General features: G+C 39.3%; 1 protein-coding gene across 1 annotated transcript; it reads right to left on the reverse strand.

Annotated features, from left to right (window-relative positions):
* Nucleotides 1–2,680: 2,680 nt before the first annotated feature.
* On the reverse strand, nucleotides 2,681–25,097 carry LOC113021691 (uncharacterized). The gene is made up of 11 exons (XM_080301817.1): nucleotides 24,827–25,097; nucleotides 24,387–24,665; nucleotides 23,865–24,158; nucleotides 23,124–23,417; nucleotides 21,368–21,448; nucleotides 21,246–21,287; nucleotides 20,198–20,302; nucleotides 16,268–16,308; nucleotides 16,077–16,143; nucleotides 5,867–5,907; nucleotides 2,681–5,776 (listed from the first exon to the last, which is right to left on the reverse strand). Exons 1-11 carry the CDS (start codon nucleotides 25,086–25,088, stop codon nucleotides 5,678–5,680), a joined length of 1,605 nt encoding a protein of 534 aa, XP_080157943.1. The 5' UTR covers nucleotides 25,089–25,097; the 3' UTR covers nucleotides 2,681–5,677.
* Between the last annotated feature and the right edge of the window lie 1,178 nt (nucleotides 25,098–26,275).

A 26,275-nucleotide genomic window follows, 5' to 3' on the forward strand; every position in this document is an offset into this window, starting at 1 on the left:
GAACGATTCGTTCATGATTCGCGCATCACTACTGGCTCGGCCGAACGCATCATTCGATCAGAGCTTCCTGACCTCCATCTGCACCAAGCGGTGCAGGACTAAAGCCCGGAAGATTATGATGGACCTCTCCCATCCCAACAACGGACTCTTCTCACTTTTTAGGTCTGGGAAGCGCTTCCACTCCCTTAAGGCCAAAACAGAGAGAATGATGAGGAGCTTCTTCCCCCAGGCTATTCGAGCTCTGAACCAGGTGTAGGACTGAACTCTCCCACAGACGTTACATCTCCTCACACACTCTGGTTTTTCCTTTTGCACACTTTCTATAATTTATAATTTCTTTTTGTTAATAATTTCTTATGTAAACTGTTACTTGCACATCTTACTGTGAATTTCTAAGTTAAATCTGTAAATTTTTGTAGTAGTCTATAAATATTACTTTCAATTCTTACTGTCATTTAATGGTTGGGCATTGCACAGCAATAAGCATTTCACCTTATGTCATACTGTGTATGGTTGTGTGTGTGACAAAATTTGAATTTAAATTCCTTTTAAGTATTTAAATAACAGTTATTCTCTTTCTCTTGACAAAACTGTCTTTCATAAAGATAAAGGCAGTGGGTCAAATGTGAAAGTAAGGTCAAAAGGTCACATGTGACATGATATTTAAATGCAAAGTATAATTTGATATTTAGAATACCATCATACCAATATTATTGCTTAAATGTAGCCACACAAAGGCAGCAGAATTTAAAGCATAGTTTTAAAGATAAAAAACATTTTATCCTTGTCTTTATAGTTTGACCTTGCTTGACCTTGAAGAAGAGGTCAGAGGTCAAATAAGGTGATCTTTAGAATCCCCATATCATTCCCTTTATGTTTTCAGTACAACATTGCAGTAAGGAACATAGTTTTTAATAGCTCTTTATAGCAGTAATATCGTGTTGACCTTCGAATCAGTCTATTGATCTTGAATGAGAGGTCAGAGGTCAAATCTGACATGACATACTTTCTATAAGTTGACCATACACACCACACTTGTAAAAATCAAAATTTATAATTTATATTCTGTCATTTTTTGACGAATAAATCATTAACCTCACCTTGAAGACCTTAGTGGGTGTAAGCCAAATTTGAATTGAATGCTAACATGAACCCACTCTACACCCCTACAAAGTTTTAGTAGTAACTTAATAAGAAACACATTTTGATAAACTGCAACAGCAGCTTTTGGATGCAAATATATACGGATGCAAATGTGCTGTTAGGATTTTAGTAAAAAAAAAAACCCAAAAAAAACCACCCCAGAACAAACAGCTCTAGAGATATTTTTGTTTCATGGCAACATAAATGCTTAACTATTTTTAATAGTAATTATCAAACTTAAAGTTTGATAAAATTTTCTTGTACAGATACTGATAAAGTAAATTTAAAAATCTTGTCTTGAAAAAGTGAAACTTAAAGTTTCACTTTTTTTATCAAACTTAAAGTTAAACTTAAAGTTTGATAATCACTCAATAATGTTCACTTTATTTAGGTAAAGTGCAAATTTCAATTAGAATTCAAAGGCACAGCATTTGCTATCATACTTAGATCAAATATCACAATTGAATTGGTTTTTAAATAAATTACCAGTTCATGGCTAAGTAAAGCCAGCTCATGCTTTGTGTTTCATTAAATCATCAAGAATGGAACTGAAAAAATACACAAGTCAAAAATGCAATACCATAATTGTAAATAGTGATGTAATGTTGAAGTATTGGAGGACGGGGCTGTGGCCCCCCCACACTCCCTAGCAGATCATTACATGGAGAAACCTTTGGAATGCAAGCATGCTGATCCACACAGGTATGCACACATGGGTATTCACAGATGCGGACAAAAGCTTTCTTGGCTGCTGCCTCAAAGCACACTGTGCGCTGTCTATCTTGCGTGCTGCACAATATCGTTTATTACTTAGTAAATACTGATATCTATGACTAGCTAGTTTATTGTGATGGTGCTTTGTTTTCTCTATTATTATGTTGCTCTTTGTTGTTTGCTGTCTCCTCTGTTTGTTTTTGTTTGTTTGTTTGTTTTTTTTCTCCATACAGGTGACCCAGGAGTTTTTTTTTTTTTTGTTTGTCTCTCTTCCCCCCCTTCTCACCGTCTCTTCTCCCCTTTGGTTTTCTTTCTTTCTCTCCCCCTCTCTCTCTCATTCATTCCCCCTGTCCTATTTATTAAAAAAAAAAAAAAAAAAAAAAAAAATGACAAAGGATGAACTGAAGCTCTGCCATCACGTAATGTCGCATACTGCTGTTTCTGATGTCATTTAGAAAAAAAGAAAAAAAAAAAAAAAAATGAAGTATTCATTTGTTCTCATGCTGGGGCTGATGAAAATATATGAAGTATAGAAATAGAGGCTAGCTGCAGTATGAGAATGCAGAGTTGTTCTCTCACTCGTGTGGTCTGCATTTAATTATATATTCGGGTTTCACTTTTTCAAGACAAGATTTTTAAATTTACTTTATCAGTATCTGTACAAGAAAATTTTATTCACGGTCTACTTTTAGAGAACATAAACAGAACTAAATTTACACAATGAGACTGTTTCCCTTTTTAGTATTGAAGTACATTCATATATTTTTTTAACTTTTTAAAAAATCACATTGATTAAATAACATAAATTACCAGAAAGACAGTGTAGTATTGAACACGCCTTTATTCTGTTTGTTCATGTTTTAAAGCCAACGATATTTAAGAACAAACTTCTTCATTTACAGTTTGTTTTGTTTTGTTTGTGTGTGTGCGTGCATGTGCATGCATGTGTGTGTACTCATGTGTATCTGTGTCCAGAAGAGCAAAACATATCCTGTTACAAAAATATCTTGAACATAATACAGAAAATATTTAATGCAGCTGTGCTACAGAAGAACCCTGGAATCTACTTCATACTGTACCTTCCATGCTCAATAAAAACTTCTTGGCTTTGCATATACAGTGGAACCCCGACTTACGAAAATTAATTCGTTCCCGAGGGTCTTTCGTTAGTCGAAAATTTTCGTAAGTCGAAGCACCCATCGTGCCTTTTGAGTGAACGATAGGCTATAGGCTAATTGCTAACTGCAACAACAATCCGTCGTTCAAGTGGAACAGCAAAGCGCAAGTACGAAAGGCAAGGGGTTGTCACATGATTCGGAAGGCATTCAGGGCAACGGCAATCAGAGCCAGCGGATTTCGTTACGCAGGCATTTTGCCGTAACACGGGCAGAAATATTGCCGTTAAGTGCCTTCATAACTTGAATTTTTCGTTAAATGGGGTATTCGTAAGTCGGGGTTCCACTGTATTATTACCCCTGCAATGTGTGCATGCACTAATGTATTTTCTGCATGTGTCTGGTGGATTGGGTGGTTTTCTCGTGGTCACTATCAGAACTTCTTTCCTTCTTACACCAAGCATCTGTCTGTGTTGCGATCTACCCTCATTTCATGCTGTGTGTTCCGTCTGTCTGTCTGTCATTTCAGGTTATTGTTATTTTCAGTTTAGTATTTGTATTCTCAGTTTTGCTAGTTCTCTGTTTGCCATCTAGCAATAAATCTGAGTTTGAGTTTACTTTCTGCCTCCTAATGTCTGTGCATTGGGTCCTCCTTACCACCACTCCAGCCTTCACACAGCCTTCACATGACAGAAGATTGCAACCAGAACATGGACCCAGCAGACTCCGCTTGGTATCAGAGGTTCGCCGTTCCTGCCTTCCCCAAGGAGAGGGTGAGGCAGGAGGCTAAGCATGCCCGGGAGCTCGAGCCACCCTTCTACGGGTCACGTTTGGCTTCCGCAGCTGTCTTCCGTCTCCGCTGAAGGGTCTGAGGGGCCCTTTCAGCCTTCTGTCTCCACTGGAGGGTCCGAGGGGCCTGTCCAAACTTTGTCGCCTGCAGCGCCACCATCTGCAGCGTCCACGCTGTCACTTGCCGTGCCACCATCTGCGGCTCCCACACCATCGCCTGCAGTGCCACTACCTGCTCCTCCATCTGCGGCTCCCATGCCGTTGCTTGCAGCGCCACCTCCTGCAGTTTCCACACTGCCGCCTGCAGTGCCACCACCAATTCCGTCGCCTGCGGTTGTCATGCTGCCATCTGGTCCTGCTTCGTCTCTGCCTTCGGCCTCCGCATGGGCTGGTTCCGCTTTGTCTCCACCAGAGGTCTCGGTGCCATCTGGTCCTGCCTCACCCCGTCCTGCTTCGTCTGCGCCAGAGGTCTCCGCACCGTCTGGTCCTGCCTCACCTCGTCCTGTCCGGCCTGCTCGTCCTTGTCCTGTCCAGCCACTTTTCAGGCGATTGGCTGGATATTATCGCTGTTGCGGCTGCTGGCTCCGCGGTCGGCCTCCTGGACTGGTTTTTTGACTTTTGTGTTGTCGACCTCTGGGCCGGCCCCCTGAACTTCCTGGTTCTGGACTCTTGGGCCGTCGACCGCCAGGCCGGCCCCCTGAACTGCCCGGGTTTGGACTGTTGTGCTGTCAGCCTCTAGGCCAGCCACCTGAACTTTTTTTGGAGGTGGGCCGCCTGCACCTTTTGTGAACCTTTTTTGTTTGTTTGGTTGTTTTGAGTTCTTTTCTGGGCTCCAGTGTTTGCTGTTTTTGCTCTCTAGCTCCTTGTGTTTAGTTTTGGTGCCTGTTTGTGAGTCTGCGTTTGTAAGTCTGTGTTATCTATTTTACTTTGAAAATCTGTGTCTGATGTTAATGCGTCTAGTTTTGCTTCCTTTGTCTCGTCAGCCCTGATTTGTCCCAGCTGTGTTTCCCTCCTGTCTCTCATTCCCTGATTGCTCCCTCTGTGTATATAACCCCTGTGTTTTCATCTGTCCGTGTCACGATCTACTCTCATTTCATGCTGTGTGTGCTGTCTGTCTGTCTGCCAGTTCAGGTTATTGTTATTTTCAGTTTAGTATTTGTATTCTCAGTTTTGCTAGTTCACTCTTTGCCATCTAACAATAAATCTGAGTTTGAGTTTACTTTCTGCCCCCGAGTATCTGCGCATTGGGTCCTGCTTACCACCCCTCCTGCCTGCACACAGCCTTCACGTGACACATATAACAGTGATTGTAATTATTATTAACTGGTTTCAAATCGATATTGTATTTTACGAGTCTGATTAAACTAATAACTTATTTAGATATCCCACTGATTTTAATGATTTTAGTTATTAGAATCCCCAAATTAACGGTTAATCAGTTAAGATCAGCTTAATTGCTTTATTGATTTTCCTTCTTTTAAAGGTGGTGCCCTTATTAAGATCATTCTTAACAAGGTAGATAAACATAAAGAAAGCTCCAGCATTTTTGCTGGCACTGCCCTTGTGAGGCACAGTAATGACAGTATATAAAAAAAACTCCATAATGTTCTACAGAACACATTTTGTCGAAAGCACAAATACTGCTTGAATAATACTCAGTGCACTGGTGATACAAAGTTCTGGGCTGACACCAGAAAGCAAGCCATGCACTTACAAAGTGTTAAATTGGGTTTAATAATTCTTGATTAATCTTTTGGAAATTATTGTCTTAAGTAGAAATATTATCCAGGTGAGATTGCTACAAAAAAAAGAAAGAAAGAAAAATAGTTTCCTAGTTTATCAATATGGCTTAAATGTGTAATGACCTTTCAGTCTTATCTTCTGTTTTATCCCAATTCAATATTTTTTAATGTGTTTCAGTGTGGCTGTAGAGTGCTGTATGCCAGGTCTGTTTTTATTGAAGGTGTTTCATCTGGCTCCTCAGGGATGCTGGAGTACAAGTGGTATAAGGAAGACTAGAAATAAAATAGAGCAAAAGTTATTAGCATCTGTATTTTCTCTGTAGTAAATACATTAAATGCTGAGGATGCACTTGTCTCACTTACACTCTCAGTTTGAGACTCTTGTCTTTTGAGTTGATTAGACCCTGTGAGTGAGACAGAATCAGAGTTACCTTTATTTCACTTTGTATTTCTATGCATAAAAATATAATGTGTCTGAAATAGGAAAAGGTCTGAGGAGTTTACCATAAAGCAAAATTATTGGGTTAGCAAGGTAAGTTGAATGTAAAGCAGGAGATTTTACTGTCACAAAAGTGGATCTCTTTTTACCACCTACATCGCTATGGTAACCTATGATGAACACATTACCTGGTCCAGACCAGTCTATGTTAGAACTTTTGACTTAAAATTGGCTGGAAGTGACATATTTTCCACTAATTCTTGTTTTTATAGTATCCAGTAAGTGCAATATCAATTCACTACTTAAGGAATAAATTTGATATGAACAACATGTAGAAAAAAGCAGTAAATAAAGCCCAGCAAACTGCATGTCACATTGTCATGGCATGTATTCATATTCAGATGGTGAAATAGAAAATATCTAATTTTTTTATGCTTGGTCCTATTCTTTTAACAAACTTTTGTTTTGAAACTGTTGTAATTGCAGCTACTAGAACACAGATTAGAAAAGTGATCAGTTACATTTGTAGATTGTTTATCACAGGGAATATCTATTTGATCACTAAAATAATTTCACATTTATTTGGTGACACTACAATTTCCATGTCTCTTTATTATATAATCTCATGCTGTCTAACCCTTTAGAGCCTTTCCATCCAGCTGTTACATTAGAAATAGCAGCACCGAGATTTCACTGAGCAGTAATATAAAAAGATTAACACGTTCATTTTAGTGGTGTCTACACTTGTGATGATCTTGTGAATGGTTGCCATGGTCATGGTCAGCTGGATGCTAAATCCATTTTCAGTTAGTATGTCTCCAGGGGAGAGAAAACTTTAGACTTACTGTATGCTAACGTCAAGGATGCATACAGCTCCTCCTCCCTCCCCCCACTTGGTAGGTCAGATCATAACCTGATTCACCTCACCCTCCGCTATGTGCCAATTGTGAGGAGGGAACCTGTGACCACCAGGACTGTTAGGAGGTAGTCAGAGGAGGCAATAGCGGAACTACAGGGCTGTTTCGAGGTGACCGACTGGGAAACACTCTGTGAGCCTCACGCCGAGGACATCAATGGGCTTACTGAGTGTATCACAGGCTACATAACTTTCTGCACTGACTCCATTGTTCCAGCTCAGACTGTTCATTGTTACCCAAATAACAAGCCGTGGGTGACTAAGGACATCAAAGCCCTCCTCAACAACAAGAAGAGGGCTTTCAGAGGGGGCAACAAAGAGGAGGTGAGGAAGGTCCAGGTGTTACTAAAGGACAAGATCAGAGAGGCTAAGGACAATTACAGGAGGAAGCTGGAGTGGAAACTCCAGCAGAACAGCATGAGAGAGGTGTGGAGGGGCATGAAGACCATCACTGGATTCAGGCCAACCAACAGCAGGGGAGCTGAGGGAGGTGAGAATAGAGCCGACGAGTTGAATCTGTTTTTCAATAGATTCGACACCACAGTGTCTGCTCCCACCCCCACAACCTCACCTGCAGTCAGCCTGGAATCCAGAGCCACACCACTGTGCCAGCCTCTCTCTTCACATGTTGCCTCCTGTGAGATTCCTGACACCCCTCCCCCACCCATCACCTTCACTCAATACCAGGTTGAGATGCAAATGAGGAGACTTCACTCAGGCAAGTCTGCTGGACCAGACGGAGTGAGTCCCCTTGTCCTCAAGACCAGCTGTGTGGAGTCTTTCATAAACTGTTTATGCTGAGTCTGAGTCTGCAGAGGGTCCCGGTGATGTGGAAGACATCATGCCTCGTCCCTGTACCAAAGACGCCTCGTCCCAGTGGCCCCCAGGATTACAGGCCCGTGGCACTGACCTCCCACATCATGAAGACCCTGGAAAGGCTCATCCTGGACCAGCTGCGACCCATAGTAAGTCCACATCTGGATCCCCTTCAGTTCGCTTATCAGCCTCGTCTCGGAACAGAGGACGCCATCATCTACCTGCTCAATCGTGTCTACACCCATCTGGACCAGCCGGCGAGCACTGTGAGGGTCATGTTTTTTGACTTTTCCAGTGCTTTCAACACCATCAGGCCGACCCTCCTGGGTGATAAGTTAGCAGCGATGCAGGTGGATGCTTCTCTGGTGTCCTGGATTGTTGATTACCTGACAGGAAGACCACAATATGTACGTCTCCCACAGTGTGTGTCTGACAAGGTGATTAGCAACACAGGGGCACCACAGGGGACTGTCCTCTCCCCCTTCCTCTTCACCCTCTACACCACAGACTTCAGCCACTGCACAGAGACCTGCCATCTTCAGAAGTTTTCTGATGACTCTGCGGTGGTTGGATGCATCAGCAGGGATGATGAGACAGAGTACCGGGCTGTGGTCGACTCCTTTGTCACGTGGTGTGAGCAGAATCATCTGCAGCTCAACGTGGCAAAGACCAAGGAACTGATCGTGGACTTCAGGAAGACCAGGAAACACTTGACCCCTGTTTCAATCCAGGGGGTCAGTGTTGACATTGTGGAGGACTATAAATACCTTGGAGTACACATTGACAATAAACTGGACTGGGCTAAAAACACCACAGCACTTTACAGGAAGGGCCAGAGTCGTCTCTATTTTTTGAGGCGACTGAGGTCCTTCAACATCTGCCAGAAAATGCTGAGGATTTTCTATGAGTCTGTTGTGGCCAGTGCGATCCTCTATGCTGTTGCATGCTGGGGGAGCAGGCTGAGGGTCGCAGATGCCAACAGACTTAATAAACTGATCCGTAAGGCCAGCAATGTTGTGGGGATGGAGCTGGACTCCCTCAAGGTGGTGTCGGAGAGGCGGATGCTGTCCAAGATAAAGACAATGTTGGATAACACCTCCCACCCACTCCATGACATGTTGGTCAGTCACAGGAGCTCGTTCAGTGAGAGACTGAGATTACCGAAAAGCACCACTGAACGACACAGGAAATCATTCCTGCCTGTGGCCATCTCCCTGTACAACGCATCCACTTAACACACTGTTTGCTGCTACAACTACACATGTTTCTTTTCCAAATATTTATTTATAAGTGACTTATGTATGTATGTATGTATATATATGTATATATTGTACTATTCTTAGTTAGCGTATTGTCTGTCTTGTCTTAATGTTGGTTTAAAATGGAGCACTGTAACAAAAAATAATTTCCCCCAGGGATCAATAAAGTATTCTGATTCTGATTCTGATTAATTATTTTATTTTAAAATATATAATTTTTTAAGACCCTTGTTGATTTTAATCTAGTTTAAACCAAACCACTCCACTGGATTTAGCTACATTCTGGACTGTGTTTCCGGAATGCAGTAGCTAGCGTGCTGATTGGAGACCGTGACAGCCAATCCGAATATTTGCATCCAAGTCTGTGATTGGTTGGTTTTGTGGCACACTTAGAACAATGTACAGAGAGTTGAGTGCACACGGAGCAGAGATGTTGTAAGCGAGAAGGACACACTGAGAGCAGGGGCCCGTTCTTCGTACGTCGCTTACTACATCCAAGATCAAATGACACATCCAAGATCAAATCATCGCGCTAACCGTGAGCTCGCTAATCCGGTTCCCCGAACACACCTGCTGTTGACGATTACTACAGCTGGACGCAGGAATGTGACATCACTGGGTGTCGTAAAAGGGGCTACGCATCGATAGTAGAAACATTGATCGGCAACCCGCTGATTGGTCGGCGAAAATGTCGAAGGGGCGTGCTCGGCATTTTCCGGCAGCAGAGCAAGAACTCATGAGTGAGGGATTTCAGGAGTTTCAGAGTTTAATTAAAACGCAAGAGAACACTGCAAAGGCTGCAAAAGCAAGGAGAGAGGGCTGGCAGAAAGTTGCTGACAAATCAAACTCGTAGGTAATTTAATAATAATAATAATAATGGATTGGATTTATATAGCGCTTTCCAAGGCACCCAAAGCGCTTTACGATACCACTATTCATTCACTCCCACATTCACACACTGGTGGAGGCAGCTACGGTTGTAGCCAGGCTGCCATATCGCGCCATCGGCCCCTCTGGCCAACACCAGTAGGCGGTAGGGTAGATCTATCATATGACACTATATTGTCCAATATCATATGGCATTATATTATATTATAATATGTTATATTATATCCCCTTTCACATTAGAGCCACAACAGGACCCACAAGAACATGGGAACAAGTAAAAGTGGAATACAGGAGTATTCTACAGAATGGTAATATTTATCTCTTAGATTGCTTTGCGTCTCTTGGCAAGGTAATACTGGCCTGTAATACTCTGTTAGTTTGTTCATAACAGCAACCAAGAAAAGGGCAGAGGAAAAAAAGACAGGTGGTGGTCCTGCACCCCCTCGTCAACAAGTTGGTTAAGTAAATAATACCCTCACGGGAATATCGATATCTCTCTATGAGCACACTGTCGCGCTGAGCTAAAGGATCCTGTCTATCCCGCAATATACGCTGAATTCTGAGGACTCTCCTTATCAATCTTGCACCTTCCGCAATGGGTTGGTCGCGTATACGGACAGGACATGGCTGCGACAGGCTTCCCAAATCCACCTTCGCTTTTATAGCCGTGGTCTCTCATCTTGATTACACGAAGTAATTTACAATTACTACTCTGAAATATGAATTACATCTGTAATAATCACATACATGTAATAGAATGTTAATAGTTCATTTCCCTTTTTTAGGAAATGACCTGTATGTATCTGTGTGACATCAATAAAAGGATCAAGTGCTGCATTATCTTTAGTTACATTGATAATATTTATTTATGGTGAAACAGTGGAAAAATATCGCTGTTGCTTTCGTATAAATGAAGCGGACATACCTGCGTGGCCGCGATCTAATCCTGTTTACATAAAGTAAACCTGCTCCCGAGCAGGTTTACGCTTACGGCTCTGTTGCTATGACAGCAAGTCCCGGATGAGCTTCGGGGAACCGACTGATCCAGGATCACGCGAAATCGTCAACAATCTAATCCGGCTAACCTACTTAGCGAGGTACGAAGAACGGGCCCCAGGGCTGCAGATGTCTGTGAGCTCACAGAGGAGAGATCTGAGCAAATGCCAACAACTGAGCGAGAGGGGCTGTTATTGTGTGTATATACAGATAATTTCAAACACTGAAATACATTTCTTTGCTCAAAAATGTAGAATTCTGTTCACTCAAATTAAACTTTTCTTTGCTCAAAAAAATTTTCTCCTCAAAATGCAGCATTTGCGCTTGCATTTTTTTAAAATTTATTTTTACGTGCGCTCAGAATAGAGGCACAAAAATAATGCCGTACCTTGGCACAACACCTGGTTTGGCAGCACATAGCGAGGCTTGAAATACTTTCAGTGTGAACTCCAGACCACAACAGGTCTCACACACAACAGCTGCTGTATCAGGGGTGGATCTAGAAGGGTGGAATGGGGTGGCATAATATTATCTCTTGCCACCCTAGTTTTGCATATGACATTGTTGTTTATTAAAATACAATAGCATTAACACTCTGAGCCTAGTTACAGTTAACAGTGAATTTAAAGTCTAAAACTGAATATATATATATATATATATTAGGGGTGCAACGATACACAAAATTCACGGTTCGGTTCGATACTTTGGTGTCACGGTTCGATATTTTTTCGATACCAAAAAATGTTTTTATGCCTTTTTAATTTGTCATTTATTAAATTCACGGCACATTCCGCACCACATCTCTGTGCGTTCATCATTTGTTTGAAGCCAGCTCACCTCCTGCAACTACTTTTCCAAGAATACGTGCTTCTTTTGTGGTTCGGACTCCTGACATTTCTTTGGAGATGGAGGAACATCACAGTAATTGCTTAAAGGAGCTTCTTCGACATCTTTAAGAGTTCTAAACAAATGTCAGTCCTCCTCCTGAAAATCTTATGTACGCAAACATGCATTGCAACTTCTTATCTTGTGCACGTTTTTTATTTTGACAGCGAATGCGCACCTGCGGACCACTTATGTGCAGCCCTGGTTATATAGCTCATCATATCGCAGTCACAGAAATTCTTTTGTCCATGAAACCATAAAGCTGCACTTTCTTTTTGCCTTATAGTCTGATTTGTCATTACTTTTCCGTTTTGTGGTAAGCTTTTCTTTGGCTTTCACTTCTTCACCCTGACCTGTCTTATTTGGCTCAGCAGAACTAAAATATATATCCTGCTGCTTTTACACACACACACACACACACATAACGGTCAGCGATTCTCTGCGCGATCAACCTCTCACATGTTTAAGCTGCGGGAGATTTCACTTGTCGTGTTTGCATAGTAAGCTAACGATTAATAAGACGATGTAAGAGGAATTGGTGCACAAATTATCATCACTCACCAATCAGTGCTGTCGCTCGCTATACACAGTTCGCGCGATTGCAAAATGAAAGCAAAAAACAAGCGCAAATTCAAACGCGATTTCAATATGTCACATATTGACAGTGGCTCACCGATGCCAATGACATAATTACCCAGCTACATTTCCGAAAGAATGCAAAAGCATTGACATATATTTTTCCTTCCTACGATAGGCCGACGGGCAGGGCAGAGATAGATTTTGGTAGCCCGACTGGAAAAATCGCTAGCCCCGGGACGTCGGGCTAGCGATTTTGCAAGCCCTGTATCTGATTGAGGAATCACTCATCTTTGGAAAAGAGAGTTTATTACAGAGAAATGGCTCTTTCCAAAATAAAAGCTATACTATACGCTTCTTCTGGGCTATATTCTCAGCAGCATATTAAACATATCAGGTCCCCATAAGGAGAATCATGTGCTAACGGCTGTCTAAATGACTCGGTTTGTAGCATGCGTGCTTGTTGTTTTTATCTGCTTCCACTTGTCTTTGCACTAGGATGATGTTGGCGTAAATGTGCAGTCATATTCGTTGTGTTCCCACTAGTGCTGTCAGCGTTAATCTCGTTGAAATGACGTTAACGCCACAACACGGCAAATCTCCGTTAACAAGCTACCGCGGATCGCCCCGTGCATGGGGCTGGACGGCCAACACGTTAATGAGCTAACTGTGCTAACACACTAGCTCCCACCCATGTAATTGAGCACTGCGTGGCACATCCAACATACTGTTTTACTTTAGTCCATGACGCGCTTACCTTCAGGGTCATACTTCACATGAAAACCAAAATAGTTCCAAACGCCACATCCGAATCAGGGTGGGGGAGGTTAAATTTGCCATGTTGCAAGGAGAGCTTAACTTCTGTCTCGCTAGCTTGCCCTGCGCTCAGTGAATCTGCGTTCGACTACTCCGCCTAGGCTGCACTGTCGAGCGCAGATCCACTGAGCGCTCAACACAGACAGCATCATCAGAAGGAAAGTTGATCAAATAAATTAAAAATGTTTTATTGTTCGATACATATGCTTACCGAACCGAAAGCACTGTATCGAACGGGATCTGCTGGAGCCACCCCTAATATATATATAATATATATATATAATCACTCATCTTTTCCAAAGATGAGTGATTCCTCAATCAGATACAGGGCTCGCAATATCGCTAGCCCGATTTTTCCAGTCGGGGTACCAAAATCTATCTCTGCCCTGCCCGTCGGGCTATTGTAGGAAGGAAAAATATATGTCAATGCTTTTGCATTCTTTTGGAAATGTAGCTGGGTTATTATGTCATTGGCATCGGTGAGCCACTGTCAATATGTGACAGTGGCTCATCCAGGTCATGTGACATATGACCTGGATGACTGAGAACCTTCACAGACAGATATATATTTTAGTTCTGCTGAGCCAAATAAGACAGGTCAGGGTGAAGAAGTGACAGCCAAAGAAAAGCTTACCACAAAACGGAAAAGTTATGACAAATCAGACTATAAGGCAAAAAGAAAGTGCAGCTTTATGGTTTCATGGACAAAATTATTTCTGTGGCTGCAATATGACGAGCTAAATAACCAGGGCTGCACATAAGTGGTCCGCAGGTGCGCATTCGCTGTCAAAATAAAAAAACACGCACAAGGGTTAGGGTTAAATTTAAAAACTGTACTTTTGAGTTAAAATATATATTTATAATTTTAATAAATGACAAATTAAAAAGGCATGAACATTTTTTTTGTATCGAAAAAATATCGAACCGTGACACCAAAGTATCGAACCGAACCGAACCGTGAATTTTGTGTATCGTTGCACCCCTAATATATATATATATATATATATATATATATATATATATATATATACACATACATACATATACATAAGTTTTATGTGTCACATGGCCCTCTTCCTATTGAAAAAACAAAAGTTGTATCCAAGATGGCTGACTTCTAAATGGCCACCATGGTCACCACCCATCTTGAGGAGTTTGCCCCCTCACATATACTTTAATATTAATATCACCAACCATTCCCATGTTATTACGGTGTATCCATATAAATGGCCCACCCTGTATGTATATACGTACACATGCACATATGCACACATATGCACCACATATGCAACCATAAATAACCAATCTAAATCTTATATACATAATATTCAGGATGACAGAAATGAAATGAATATCGCAGAATGTGCAAAAGGTGCAGTCAGGAATGAAGGTAGACAGCGAGACAGAGTGAGAGAGAGAGTTTTGAGATGTGGGAGATTGGTGATGTTTAGCATGGAGTATCTAATTTGTGTGTTGTGTTGTTTCACGTAGTTAGTCAGTTGTGTAGTTGTTTTGTTTTGTGTGTGAGTGGTGGTACTAATGAATGTCACAAAGGCAATGTAAATGCTGTCTCTAGGTGAAAAAGAGAAGTGATACACCTCCTGTACCAGGCCTGCAGGGTTTATCCCTGTGGTGTTCTCCTCTATATTCTGACGGACATAAAAACTTTTTTTTTTTTTTACTGGCACAAATAAATTTGTGGGGCATCTTATTGTGAGACCTAATTGTTCTCTCATTTTAGTTATAGTAATATTTTTAAATGGTTGTACAAAATTTTAAAAACACCAGTTGTATTGGCTGCATTTTTAGATAACTAGTTGTATATGTTTACAAAATATGCGCATAAGTTTTCAAAATGTACAATTTATATTTTCATTTCAAGTTATAAAAATAATTTACTTAACATATCTGTGTTTTTTACAGTAAAAAATACTACTAGGATTTTATGGTTTTTTTTGTGTGACTTCAGATCAGTTGTGTTAACACAGTATGTCAATGAAAAAACAACTAAAAATAAAATGAAGCAATTTGAACGTGAAATACAAATGTAAAATCAAAAGGAGTCAAAAATGGCTCATTATATTTTGGACCTCAGAGGGTCCAACCCAACAAATCATGAAAAATTAGGTTTAAATTTTTGTTCATGACGGTGCAAATTTCTGACAGTTTGTGTAAATTTAAGCGTGTAACAATTTGATTTTTTTTTTTTTTTTACAAAAATACTGAAACTTAAGTTAGACTTGTGTTTGTAAAGCAACCACCCCATGTTGTGTAGCTTTCTGGATTTTGTACTTATTGGGCTACATACCTATTTATTATACAGGCTATACAGTAAAATCAAAATTTACAGGAAAATCATGTTTTATGTAACTAAAGTGTTTAATTATATGGGCTACAGAAAATAATTAATTAAATTAATAGTTAATTATTAATTTAATGTTAAATTAATAATTAATATGAAAAGCATGTATACTTACTGCATTTGAGTCATTTTAACCATACATGACCACCTGCATATATGTTTGAAAACAGGGGCTTTTCAAACATATGCAGGTGGTCACCTGCATATATGTGAGTTGTCCCCCCCCCCCCCCCCCCCCCCCATTTGATTTCCTTACCACCCTAAGAACATTCCTCTAGATCCACCCCTGTGGGTTAAGCCATGTCGAACGTTTCGTGAGGTGCTTTTGTGATATTTAATAGATAGGATTTCATTTTTTTTCTCCGCAATATCCGATCCAGTAATTTACGTCAGGATTGGACTGATACCCATGCTGTATATCGGATCGGTCCATCCCTAGTTTCTTGGTTTGTAGTATACCCCTCTGATATTCATGCACTAAGATGGTGTTTATTTTTTAAATGCTTTGCACATTAAATTACATCATTTTGGTTTATCATCAAAATAATGTAACTTGTTATACAACTGTAACAAAACGCAGACCAAAATTTAAAAAGGGAAACAAAAGAGCAGTATCTTACCTTTAGGTGGGTCATCACCAGGGACCAAACTGGTCATATTGAAGGCTTCAGTATCATTTGGAGACATCTTGTTTGATAAGAAGAGAAGAAAAGGAGTAAGACGAGAAGTCATGAACGACCTGTAATTAAGTACCTGAATTATAAGTAGATAAAGGGAATTTTATTAAAACAAAAAGGAAAAAGAAAAGTACCCATCCTCCTCGGTCAGTTTTTTTTGTGCTTGAAAAATTATCTACAACAAAAGGCAAAATAAAAAATCAGTATAAAAACTACCACACAGGGGGACAAAAGGATAACACTCAAGGACATCCTATTAAACACAATACCAGAAATGATTAAAGAATAAATATTTCATTAATTATAGTCATAGTGGATTTGACAGTGATGTTACATCACGGAGAAAAAGAAAAGCATTAATTGTCAAGTGATTTTTAGTTAATACATACTAAAGTGTTCTCTGCTTAATCCCAAACAGCAATCTGTCATTAAGCTTCTCTCATACCTTTTTTGTCCAGCATTTTGAGTTCATTTTGTATTTTTGCTTTCTTATATTATATTGAAAATATGTTCTTTTGTTGGTATTACCAGTTAGGTTTAAGTTGAGTTTTATTTTAGTTCAGGTTTTCATGTGTGTCCCCTTGTGTGAGTCTGTTCTGGCCTTCTGTGTCAGTATGTCATGTATTTCTTGTCTGCGTGTTTTCATGTTGTCAAGCCTGTGTTGTCATGTTTATGTCTCTCGATGTTTCCTGTTTTATTTTGAAAGTCTTGTGTTTCTATTTTCAGTGTGCTTAGTTTTACACTGTCATTGGCTGTGTCCCAATTCAGGGTCTGCACGCTTGAAGTACGCGCACTACGCGTACTACGTATGGTGCGTACTATAAGTACGAGAAGTGCGGAAGTGAGAGGCTTGTGAAATGGGACGGTATACGCTTCGTCGCGCCGTTCAGGTTGCCTAGCAACCATGATACTAACCACGAGACACGTTACATACAGCTTTGTTTGACAGAAATGAAGGAGAAAAATGTTTTGTTGGCCATTCGTTTTTGTCATGACATCACTTTGATTAGTTGAGTATCTGAGGCTGAGACCACGGGACTGTAAAACATGATAGTTGGGCTTCATTTCTGTGCTGAACAGTCATTTAAGCTTAGTTAGTAAATAAATAACAATTAGTTAATGTTGTTCATGAGACTAAAGACATCTCACTCCATCCAAACAGGTATGAGAAAAAACCCTGTCATTTTGTGGCAGCTGTCAATTGACCGTGGAAGCAGAATACTACTTGAAATCTATATGGGGATAGGCATTCTCATGGGTGTGTGATAGGGTGGGCAGATTGAGCTAAATATCGATAATATCGATACTAACACTGGTATCAGTATTGGACTGATACAGATGCAATTGGATCATAGGTTGCTTCTATTCAGTATGCATGCACCCCACTGTTAAATACATTTTTACTATATATTTTTTAAATTAAAAAAATATACTTCAAACATGCACTATGAAAAATATTTAAACCATTCTCTGTTCTGTCATGTCAATTCTTTTTACCCTGTAGCACATTTAAACAACAGAAGCTGACACAAAGTATTTTAAAGATGGGCACATTTACATTCCAGCTCTCTAAGAAACACAGTATTAATATATTAGAAAAGCTAAAAGTATGTTTTTTACTGTGTTAACTAATTATTGTGTTTAGTAAAAGTCAGAGCACTCATTCAGCAAGACTGAACTTAACAAGATTTTTATTGCTTGATTGATAGATACATAACAACACTGGGAAGGCTAAGGGCAGGTACAAAATGGACATATGGAAAGGACATAGCAAGAGGGAGATTGCGACACTTGACAGTGGTAGACGGACAATAAATGCATGAGCGCAAATGAGGGAACACAACACAGGTGGAACTCAGCTGAACGTAATCTAACTAACGAGCAACACGTTCTCACTCCCAAAGCGTAACATTTTATGCTAGGTGACAAATCGTCAACATATTACGTTTCCGGGCACCCAACACATTCCTAAATGAAGAGATTGGAAAAATGAGGAAATATGAGAACCATTTGCACTCAATCTACACATGTTTGCTTTTTTTCTTAAAATCACTTGGGAAAACACTATTTAACATCATTAAAGTGCTGGTTAAGGTTACGAATAAGGTTATGGTTAGGAATAAAGTTAGGTTTAGGGCTGGAATACAGGGCTGGAATGTCTATTACCGCGGGACCGTCATTCCACTGGATTTCATCCATAACCCAGTGCGTACCATAAGAACGCGGAAGGTCACCTTTCGCGTTCCTCAGGAGCGCCGCGGGATGTGACAAAACATCGGGATGTTACGCCTCGAGAGTGAGAAAGGGCTGCTAACGAGACAGCGGGAAACAAAATTAAACATGACGCACACCAGACAGGAGACTATAAAAGTAAAACAAGAAGTAGGAGAAACCCACACTGAGACGCAGACTGACTAAACCCAGGGGACAGAGGGAGGAGAGAGAGGGTGATGGAGTGAAAGATGAGAGAGACGCACACAGTGGCACAACTGGGAAAACAGAAAACAAGGCAAACAAGTAAATAGGACTGACTTAACCTGGAGATGCTGAGGGAAGGACATAGAGACAAGACAAAGACATGAATGGGGCCAATTACCAACCAAGACAACCTAAACTAGAAATACTGATAAACCTGAGCACAAGCAAACTGAAACATAAGACACACAGAGAACATAATAATGAATAAACAAGACTCAAAACTCTTAACAGAAAACACTGGGTCAACAACCCAGGTACCCTAACACGATAATGCATCTCATAAATCATGATACACTGTTCTCCCCTACATAAGCTCTCTTTAAAGATTAAAAGTATTAGTACTGGCACTACTACTGTTAATTTACCTGATATCGGACTAATACCAAAATTTGCAGTATTGCACAGCACTAGAGTGTGAACAATTACTAAAGCTTGTCAAGCTGAGAGGCTTGGCGTTTGCAACTAGCTGTGTTTTCATTGTAGACAAACGTCTGGTCCTTGACAGGACTAGTGTGCTAGACAAGTTAACACTGACTGTGCTTTCATTGGCCACTTTGGCCTATGATGTAAGAAATCTTTAATAACTCCTTTAAGGTGTTGAAAGTTTTAATGATAGAGAAGGGAATGCCTGTCATGTCCAGCCGATCGGTTGGAGGTTCCATCAAGACTTTTAGATTAATATCTCAGAGTAATCACTTAGTTGACCAAATGTACGGAGTTTAACTGTTTATGTTTACTTACTTTTTTCATTGATATTTAATCTCGTTGTACATATTGGCAATTAACCACATCACAGAGTTCTTGTGCTGTTAATTCAGATCAGATTATTTTTTAATATAGATATATTTGATACACATTAAAATCAGGATCATCACAGCTGATCATTTTTAGCTAATAGTAAATAATAATAATAATGGATTGCATTTATATAGCGCTTTTCGGGGCCGGTTCCGGCAACCTTCCGGTTACAAGACGAACTGCCAACTCTTTGAGCCATGATAGTTAGATAACGATAGCAGTATTAACATTTTACAATTCTACAGACAGGAAGGAGTGCAGAGAGGTGAAGACTACCAAGGAGAGTGCAGCAAAAGAGTGGTATGTTTTAATCTGGTCCAATTTGCCAAAGACAGGTTTGTTAAACAATAAGGGAGGCTTTAATTTTTTTTTTTAATTAATTAATGGATTATTTATTCATTCACGGGACAGGAGGAGTATATCTTTGTTTTTCTTCCTCTAAAAGTCACCACACACCGTCAGGATGTGACATCAATAGAGTAACAGCTAGATTAATATATTCACTGGTGTGTTGAAGCTGTGAGGTACAGAGTGTTGGTGCGGAGCAGCTGAAACATAATGCTGAGTCTTAAGGAGGAATAAGAAAATTGTGGGAAAGCGTGTAAGTATGGAAGAGAAGTAAAAGATTTGGAGGTCAGAAATCAGTCGGTTTATGAACAGAACGGTGGTGGAGCTGATCAGTGGATTTTGTGTATAAACGTTTTATAATATAGTGTGATTAGAATTACGTCAGACTGTAGAAAAGGTTTGAGGCTTTACATAACATAAGGAATTGTTACTATTCTTACCATTTCTTCTTTTCACACAGACAAGAGCCATTCCCAGTGAGATGATGCCCACGATTACACCAAAACCAGTAACAACTACAGGTAGAAGTTTATGAGCAGAAGGTACTAGAAAAGCACAGACCACAAACAAGTGTCAGTCTTACTTCCCATTCTGGTGGAAGTAACTGAGAAAGACATTTACTGTTAAAAAGCAACAAATCTCTTATTTATTTTTCTCCATTAACACCACAGCAGTTATCAAGAAAGCACAAAAGCGTCTCCAATCCCTCAGGAGACTCAGGAAAGCAGGACTCTCCATACTTCACCTCACAACTTTCTATAGAGGCACCATTGAAAACATCCTGACGCAAAGTTTTACAGCTTGGTTTGGCGGCCGCAAGTCCTACGAGAAGCACCAACTTAATAGGATTGTTAAGACTGCCACGAGGATTGTTGGTGCCCCCTCTCTCATCAGCATCAGCTGCAGAACCACCAGGATGCTGGAAGGGTTCTTTGCACAAGCCGTGAGACTGATAAATGGACTGTGCCCCACCCACACAGCCATTCACACAGCTACACTGTAAGATCAACAAGCAGACTGTGTTGCCCCTATCCACATACGCACGCTCACAAACACACACACACACATACACACAATACACTCCCCAGATACACACACTACCTAATTTACCCATCATCTTCTGTGAAAGGACTGCTGCTATCAACCCGAATGAATGTGACTGGAGTTTGTTATAGAACTTAGATTTTATGCTATTTATGCCTGTTTTTACTGCTCTTTTTTTAAACTCATTCTTTTTAATCTGTATTTTTTCTCTTTAAACTGTATTGCTTATTGCACTGTAGAGGCTGGTGAGAAGCAGTATTTCGTTTCAGGCTGAGTAACACCATATGAAATGACAATAAACTTTTTGAGTCTTGAGTCTTATTTTACAGTCTTGAGAGCAGCAAAGTATGCTGAATGACATGTAGGAAAAGAACAAACTTCACTGATATGCAAAGCAAAACCCTCCTAGTATGATGAATACACGGTTTAAGGAAATTCGCTCACCTGAAGATGTCCTTGGTGTGGTCAGAGAAGAAGTAGTCTCCACTGAAATGAATATCTCCAAATGTCAAAAAAGCACCACAGCAATTGACCTGGGCATTTTTACTCACTTGTAAAAATCTTACCAATAGTTGTGTTTCTCCTGATTGTGTGACTTGTAAAGTCCATAGATGGGGGAGGAGCAGAAGTCAAAGTGTTTTTTTCAGCTGCAATAAAAGAAGATGTAGTGATTGTTTCACTATTTGAGTTTCTTGTGGATTCACCACAAAAGGCATTTTTCTTCCACTACTGCAATACTGCCATACAACAGCACAGTGTCAATGTTTTACACTTAGCCCTACAACACTTGTTCTAGGGCTTTATTACTGATTGAGTGATTATAAAAAACTCATGACACAGCCTTTGCATCGATGCTTCCTTTAACACGCGGCTCTGTAGTGCTCCGATGTATTAAACGATGTAAACACAACTAGAACAAGACCTGCAATACAAAAGTATTTAGAAGCAGTGTGTGAATAAAAGGTTTGACAACATTGATCCCACACACACTGATAACACAATAGGAACAGTGATAATGACACTGACACAATTTAACATGGAGCCGGAGTTTGTTTATGCGCAAGCGGCGTTACCGAGACAGTGAGCTCAAGGTGAGTGAAACAAAATGTGTCTCTAACGTCAAAACAGCAGCAAAGTTCCTGTAATCACCATTAAAATCTTTACTTTAGCGTGAGTCCTTCATCAAAGCACCTGATTAATAAACTTCCGACGTGAAGAAAAGCAAACTCTGCAGCTGCTCCATCCACTGCTATTTGTTTTAAACAAAGAAAAAAATCTGCAGTAAACCTCCAAAAGTAGTATTAAAATATGCAGACGAACTGAGTCTGAGACCAGACTGGTTAAATCATACAGCTTGCTGAAGGCTGAAGGTAACAGTCTTATTGTACATGGGAGTGGTACCTGCAGCAAACATGGGCTAAACCATATTAACCTGAAGACTCTTGTAACATTTTTCACACTGAAAGTGAAATCATATCAGATAATGTGCTAATTAAACTGCATTAATATTGAAAAATATAGCAATAAAAACTTTTTTAACAACCTAATAAAAATATAAATGGGCATTTAAACTCTGATCCACTGACCTGAGAGTTGTTAGGTTGGACACTGAATTATTATTAATATTTATTATTAACATCTAGACCATTGTATCATTTTGTGCCTTAGTTTAGATTACACATATATCTTCCTTTATTTAATTGGACCTTTGACTGTACTTTCAATTATTTATACTTTTTTTAAATTTAAGATAAAGCTTTCTTAAAATACATCATTGTATATAAATATACACACAAACACACTCACACATTCACACACACACACACACACATAAATTATATATGTATATATATATGTATGTATATATATATATATATATATATATATATATATATATATATATATATATATATATAATTTAAATATGAATTACAAATACGAGTTTTTGACAGATCTTATACGCAGTAAATTTTGCAATTTCTAATATGGAAGCTCACTCAATTACTAAAATAATCGGTAGCTGAAGCCCTATAATATTGTTTTGCTGTCATCTGACGTCAGTGCATAACACATAATGCACTGTAAATACATCCATCAATACTCAGAATTCTGCTCCCTGGACGGACTTAAATCAATTCAAGAAATAGGCAGTTTACTCAAGGATGGAAATATGTATCACTGCCTAAAATCTTGTAGATTACATTATTAAAGGTAAACAGAACCCTATAAACATCAGGCTTTAGCTTCCCTTTTTGGTTTGTAGAAATAAATGCACATCCTGTAATGAGGTATAATAGAGAGCGACACATTGTGATCACTTACTTTGTATGTTAATGAAGGATATGTTACTGTGAGGAGACTGGTATTGTCCCCCTTTATGCTGTGACATGTAAAAACATGTCACTACCACCTCAGCAGGTGAACTCTGCTGTGCCATAGAGAGGAGCTCAGTTGCTGTAAGTGTCTGCAGACAGGAGATGGACGTAGATTTTCTTCTTCTCATAAAGTACAAAAAACACTGAGTCACAGAAACAGATGATGGAGTCTGACATTTCACTGTGACTGAGTCTGTTTCTGTGATCATCTGTGGATTCACTGTCAGCTCAGGTCGAGGAGCTACAAAATGTAAAGATTTCTCAAGTTAAATAAATAAATGTTTCATTTATTTGAAAATAAAACCTAATAAGAGAAACTGCTTATGTATCTTATGCATATTTAAATTTTCCTCACTACAACAACCGACAAGTTGAAAGAGGTTGTTGGTTTTTTCTACAGATACTGTTGTCAGAAATCCTCATATTAGTTCATTGCATTAGTATTTACTCACTTTGTATAATAGCTGTAATTTCTGACATGTTACTCAATGGAAATTTTATATAAAATAGATTTAGTCCTTAATTCAAACAAATTGCAGTTTATTTAAGAATGTAACATCAGTTACATGTAAATGAAAAACTTTATAAAAATAAGTTTTTAGTTTCATTCTTTGGTTTATAAAAGCTAAAACTTTATGCACATACTGTACAGAGGTATACTATAGAGCCGCATGTTATGATCACTTACTTTGTATGCTGATGGAGGACGTGTTACTATGCAGAGACTTATGTGGTCCTCCTTTATGTTCTAATGTGTAAAAACATGTCACTTTGACCTCAGCAGGTAATCTCTGCTGTGCCATAGAGAGGAGCTCAGTTGCTGTCAGTGTCTGCTGACAGGAGATGGACGTAGATTTTCTTCCTCTCATAAAGTGCAAAAAACACTGAGACACAGGAACAGATGATGGAGTCTGACAATTCACTGTGACTGAGTCTGTTTCTGTGATCATAGTTGGATTCACTGTCAGTTCAGGCCGAGGAGCTAAAAATGTAAAGATTTCTTTAGTTAAATAAGCAAATGTTTCATTTACTTAAAAATAAAATATATTAATAGAAACTGATCTGAGAGTTTTACTTTTTAAAATGATCAAGTCTGATACACAAGAACAATTTCCTCCTACAACCCCTAAGTTGAGAGCAGCTTTGTTTTTTGTACTGATACTGTAGACAAACATCCTCACATTAGTGCACCTCAGCAGAATTTACTTACGTTGTATATTGATGGGTGACATGTTGCTCTCTGGAGATTTAAGTATATAAAAGTAATAACAGGTCACTTCAGCTGTAAGAGGTGAACTTTGACGTGTCCATGACAGAAATTCAGACCCTGTCAGAGTCTGCAGACAAGGAGCTGCTTTATCAGGTTTATGTCCTGAAATGATGAAATAACACTGAGGCACAGGAACAGATGATGGAGTCTGACAGTTCACTGTGACTGAGTCTGTCTCTGTGATCATCTGTGGATTCACTGTCAGTTCAGGCCGAGGAGCTAAAAAAATGGAAAAAATTGGTTGAGTTAAATAAGCAAATGTTTAATTTATTTGAAATAAGATCTAATAATAGAAACTGTTCTGAGAGAGTTTTTTTTTTACATGGTTAAGTCTGATGCACATGAAAATGTTCCTCTTCACTCACAGTGTGATCACTTACTTTGTATGCTGATGGAATATTTGTTGCTGTGAGGAGACTGGTATTGTCCTCCTTTATGCTCTGAGCTGTAAAAACATGTCACATCCACCTCAGCAGGTGAACTCTGCTGTGCCATAGAGAGCAGCTCAGTTCCTGTAAGTGTCTGCTGACAGGAGATGGACATAGATTTTCTTCCTCTCATAAAGTACAAAAAACACTGAGTCACAGAAACAGATGATAGAGTCTGACAGTTCACTGTGACTGATTCTGTCTCTGTGATCATCTGTGGATTCACTGTCAATTCGGGTCGAGGAGCTAAGAAATGCAAGCATTTGTTGAGTTAAAAGAGAAAACATTACATTTATTTGACAATAAAATAAAAAATCTACTCTGAAAGTTTTAATCTGATGCACATTTAAACTTAATATTACTGCGTTCATTCCAGTAACATTTACTCACTTTGTATTGTGATTGGTGACATGTTACTCACTGGAGATTTATATATATAACTGTAATAACAGGTCATTTCAAGTGTAACAGGTGAACGTTGACGTGTCCATGACAGAAATTCAGACCCTGTGAAAGTCCACAGACAAGAAGATGTTTTGGCAGTTTTATCTCCTGAAATGATGAAATAACACTGAGACACAGAAACAGATGATGGAGTCTGACAGTTCACTGTGACTGAGTCTGTCTCTGTGATCTTCTGTGGGTTTACTGTCAATTTAGGTGGACGAAGATCTGAAAAATTCAGGTACATGTTAGATTAATTTAAGCACATTTGCATCTATATTATATATTTTATATTGTAGAATTATAATAATTACATTTAGATTCATAATTATTGCAAGTACTCAGATAATAACTAATCAACTCCATAAGTATTATTGAAACATATTATAAACTGTTCATGTACTTTTGTCACTCACTGTTTATGTTGATGGTGGATGGCTCGCTGTCAGGAGATGTACGTTTAAAAGTATCAATTTGTACAGTGTAAGAACATCTCACTTCAGCCTCAGCAGGTAAACTCTTATGTGCAATCTTCAGCAGCTCAGTCGCTGTCAGTGTCTGCACACAGGAGGAACCTTTGGACAGTTTCTGGCTTGCAATGTAGAAATCACACTGAGACACAGAAACAGATGATGGAGTCTGACAGCTCAGTGTGACTGAGTCCGTCTCTCTGATCGCAGGTGGACTCACGCTCAGTATAGGTGGAAGACTGGCTGAAATTACATATACACAGATTTTATTTTAAATAGTTTACATACGTATAAAAAGTTTTTAAGATGAGCAAAGCTGAGTTACTATAGAAAAGCTCCAGAAAAATGGTAAATATCCCAGACAGAGATAAAAAAAAAAAAAAAACATGAAACTGAGACTAACCTTGTGCTTTAATTTCTTGAAAAGAATCTGAAGAAGGAAAAACAAAATAGATTAAACAATAAAAAAATTCAAAGTGTAAATTAG

This window comes from Astatotilapia calliptera, chromosome 5 (genome assembly GCF_964374335.1).
Source record: "Astatotilapia calliptera chromosome 5, fAstCal68.1, whole genome shotgun sequence".
Lineage (NCBI taxonomy): Eukaryota > Metazoa > Chordata > Actinopteri > Cichliformes > Cichlidae > Astatotilapia > Astatotilapia calliptera.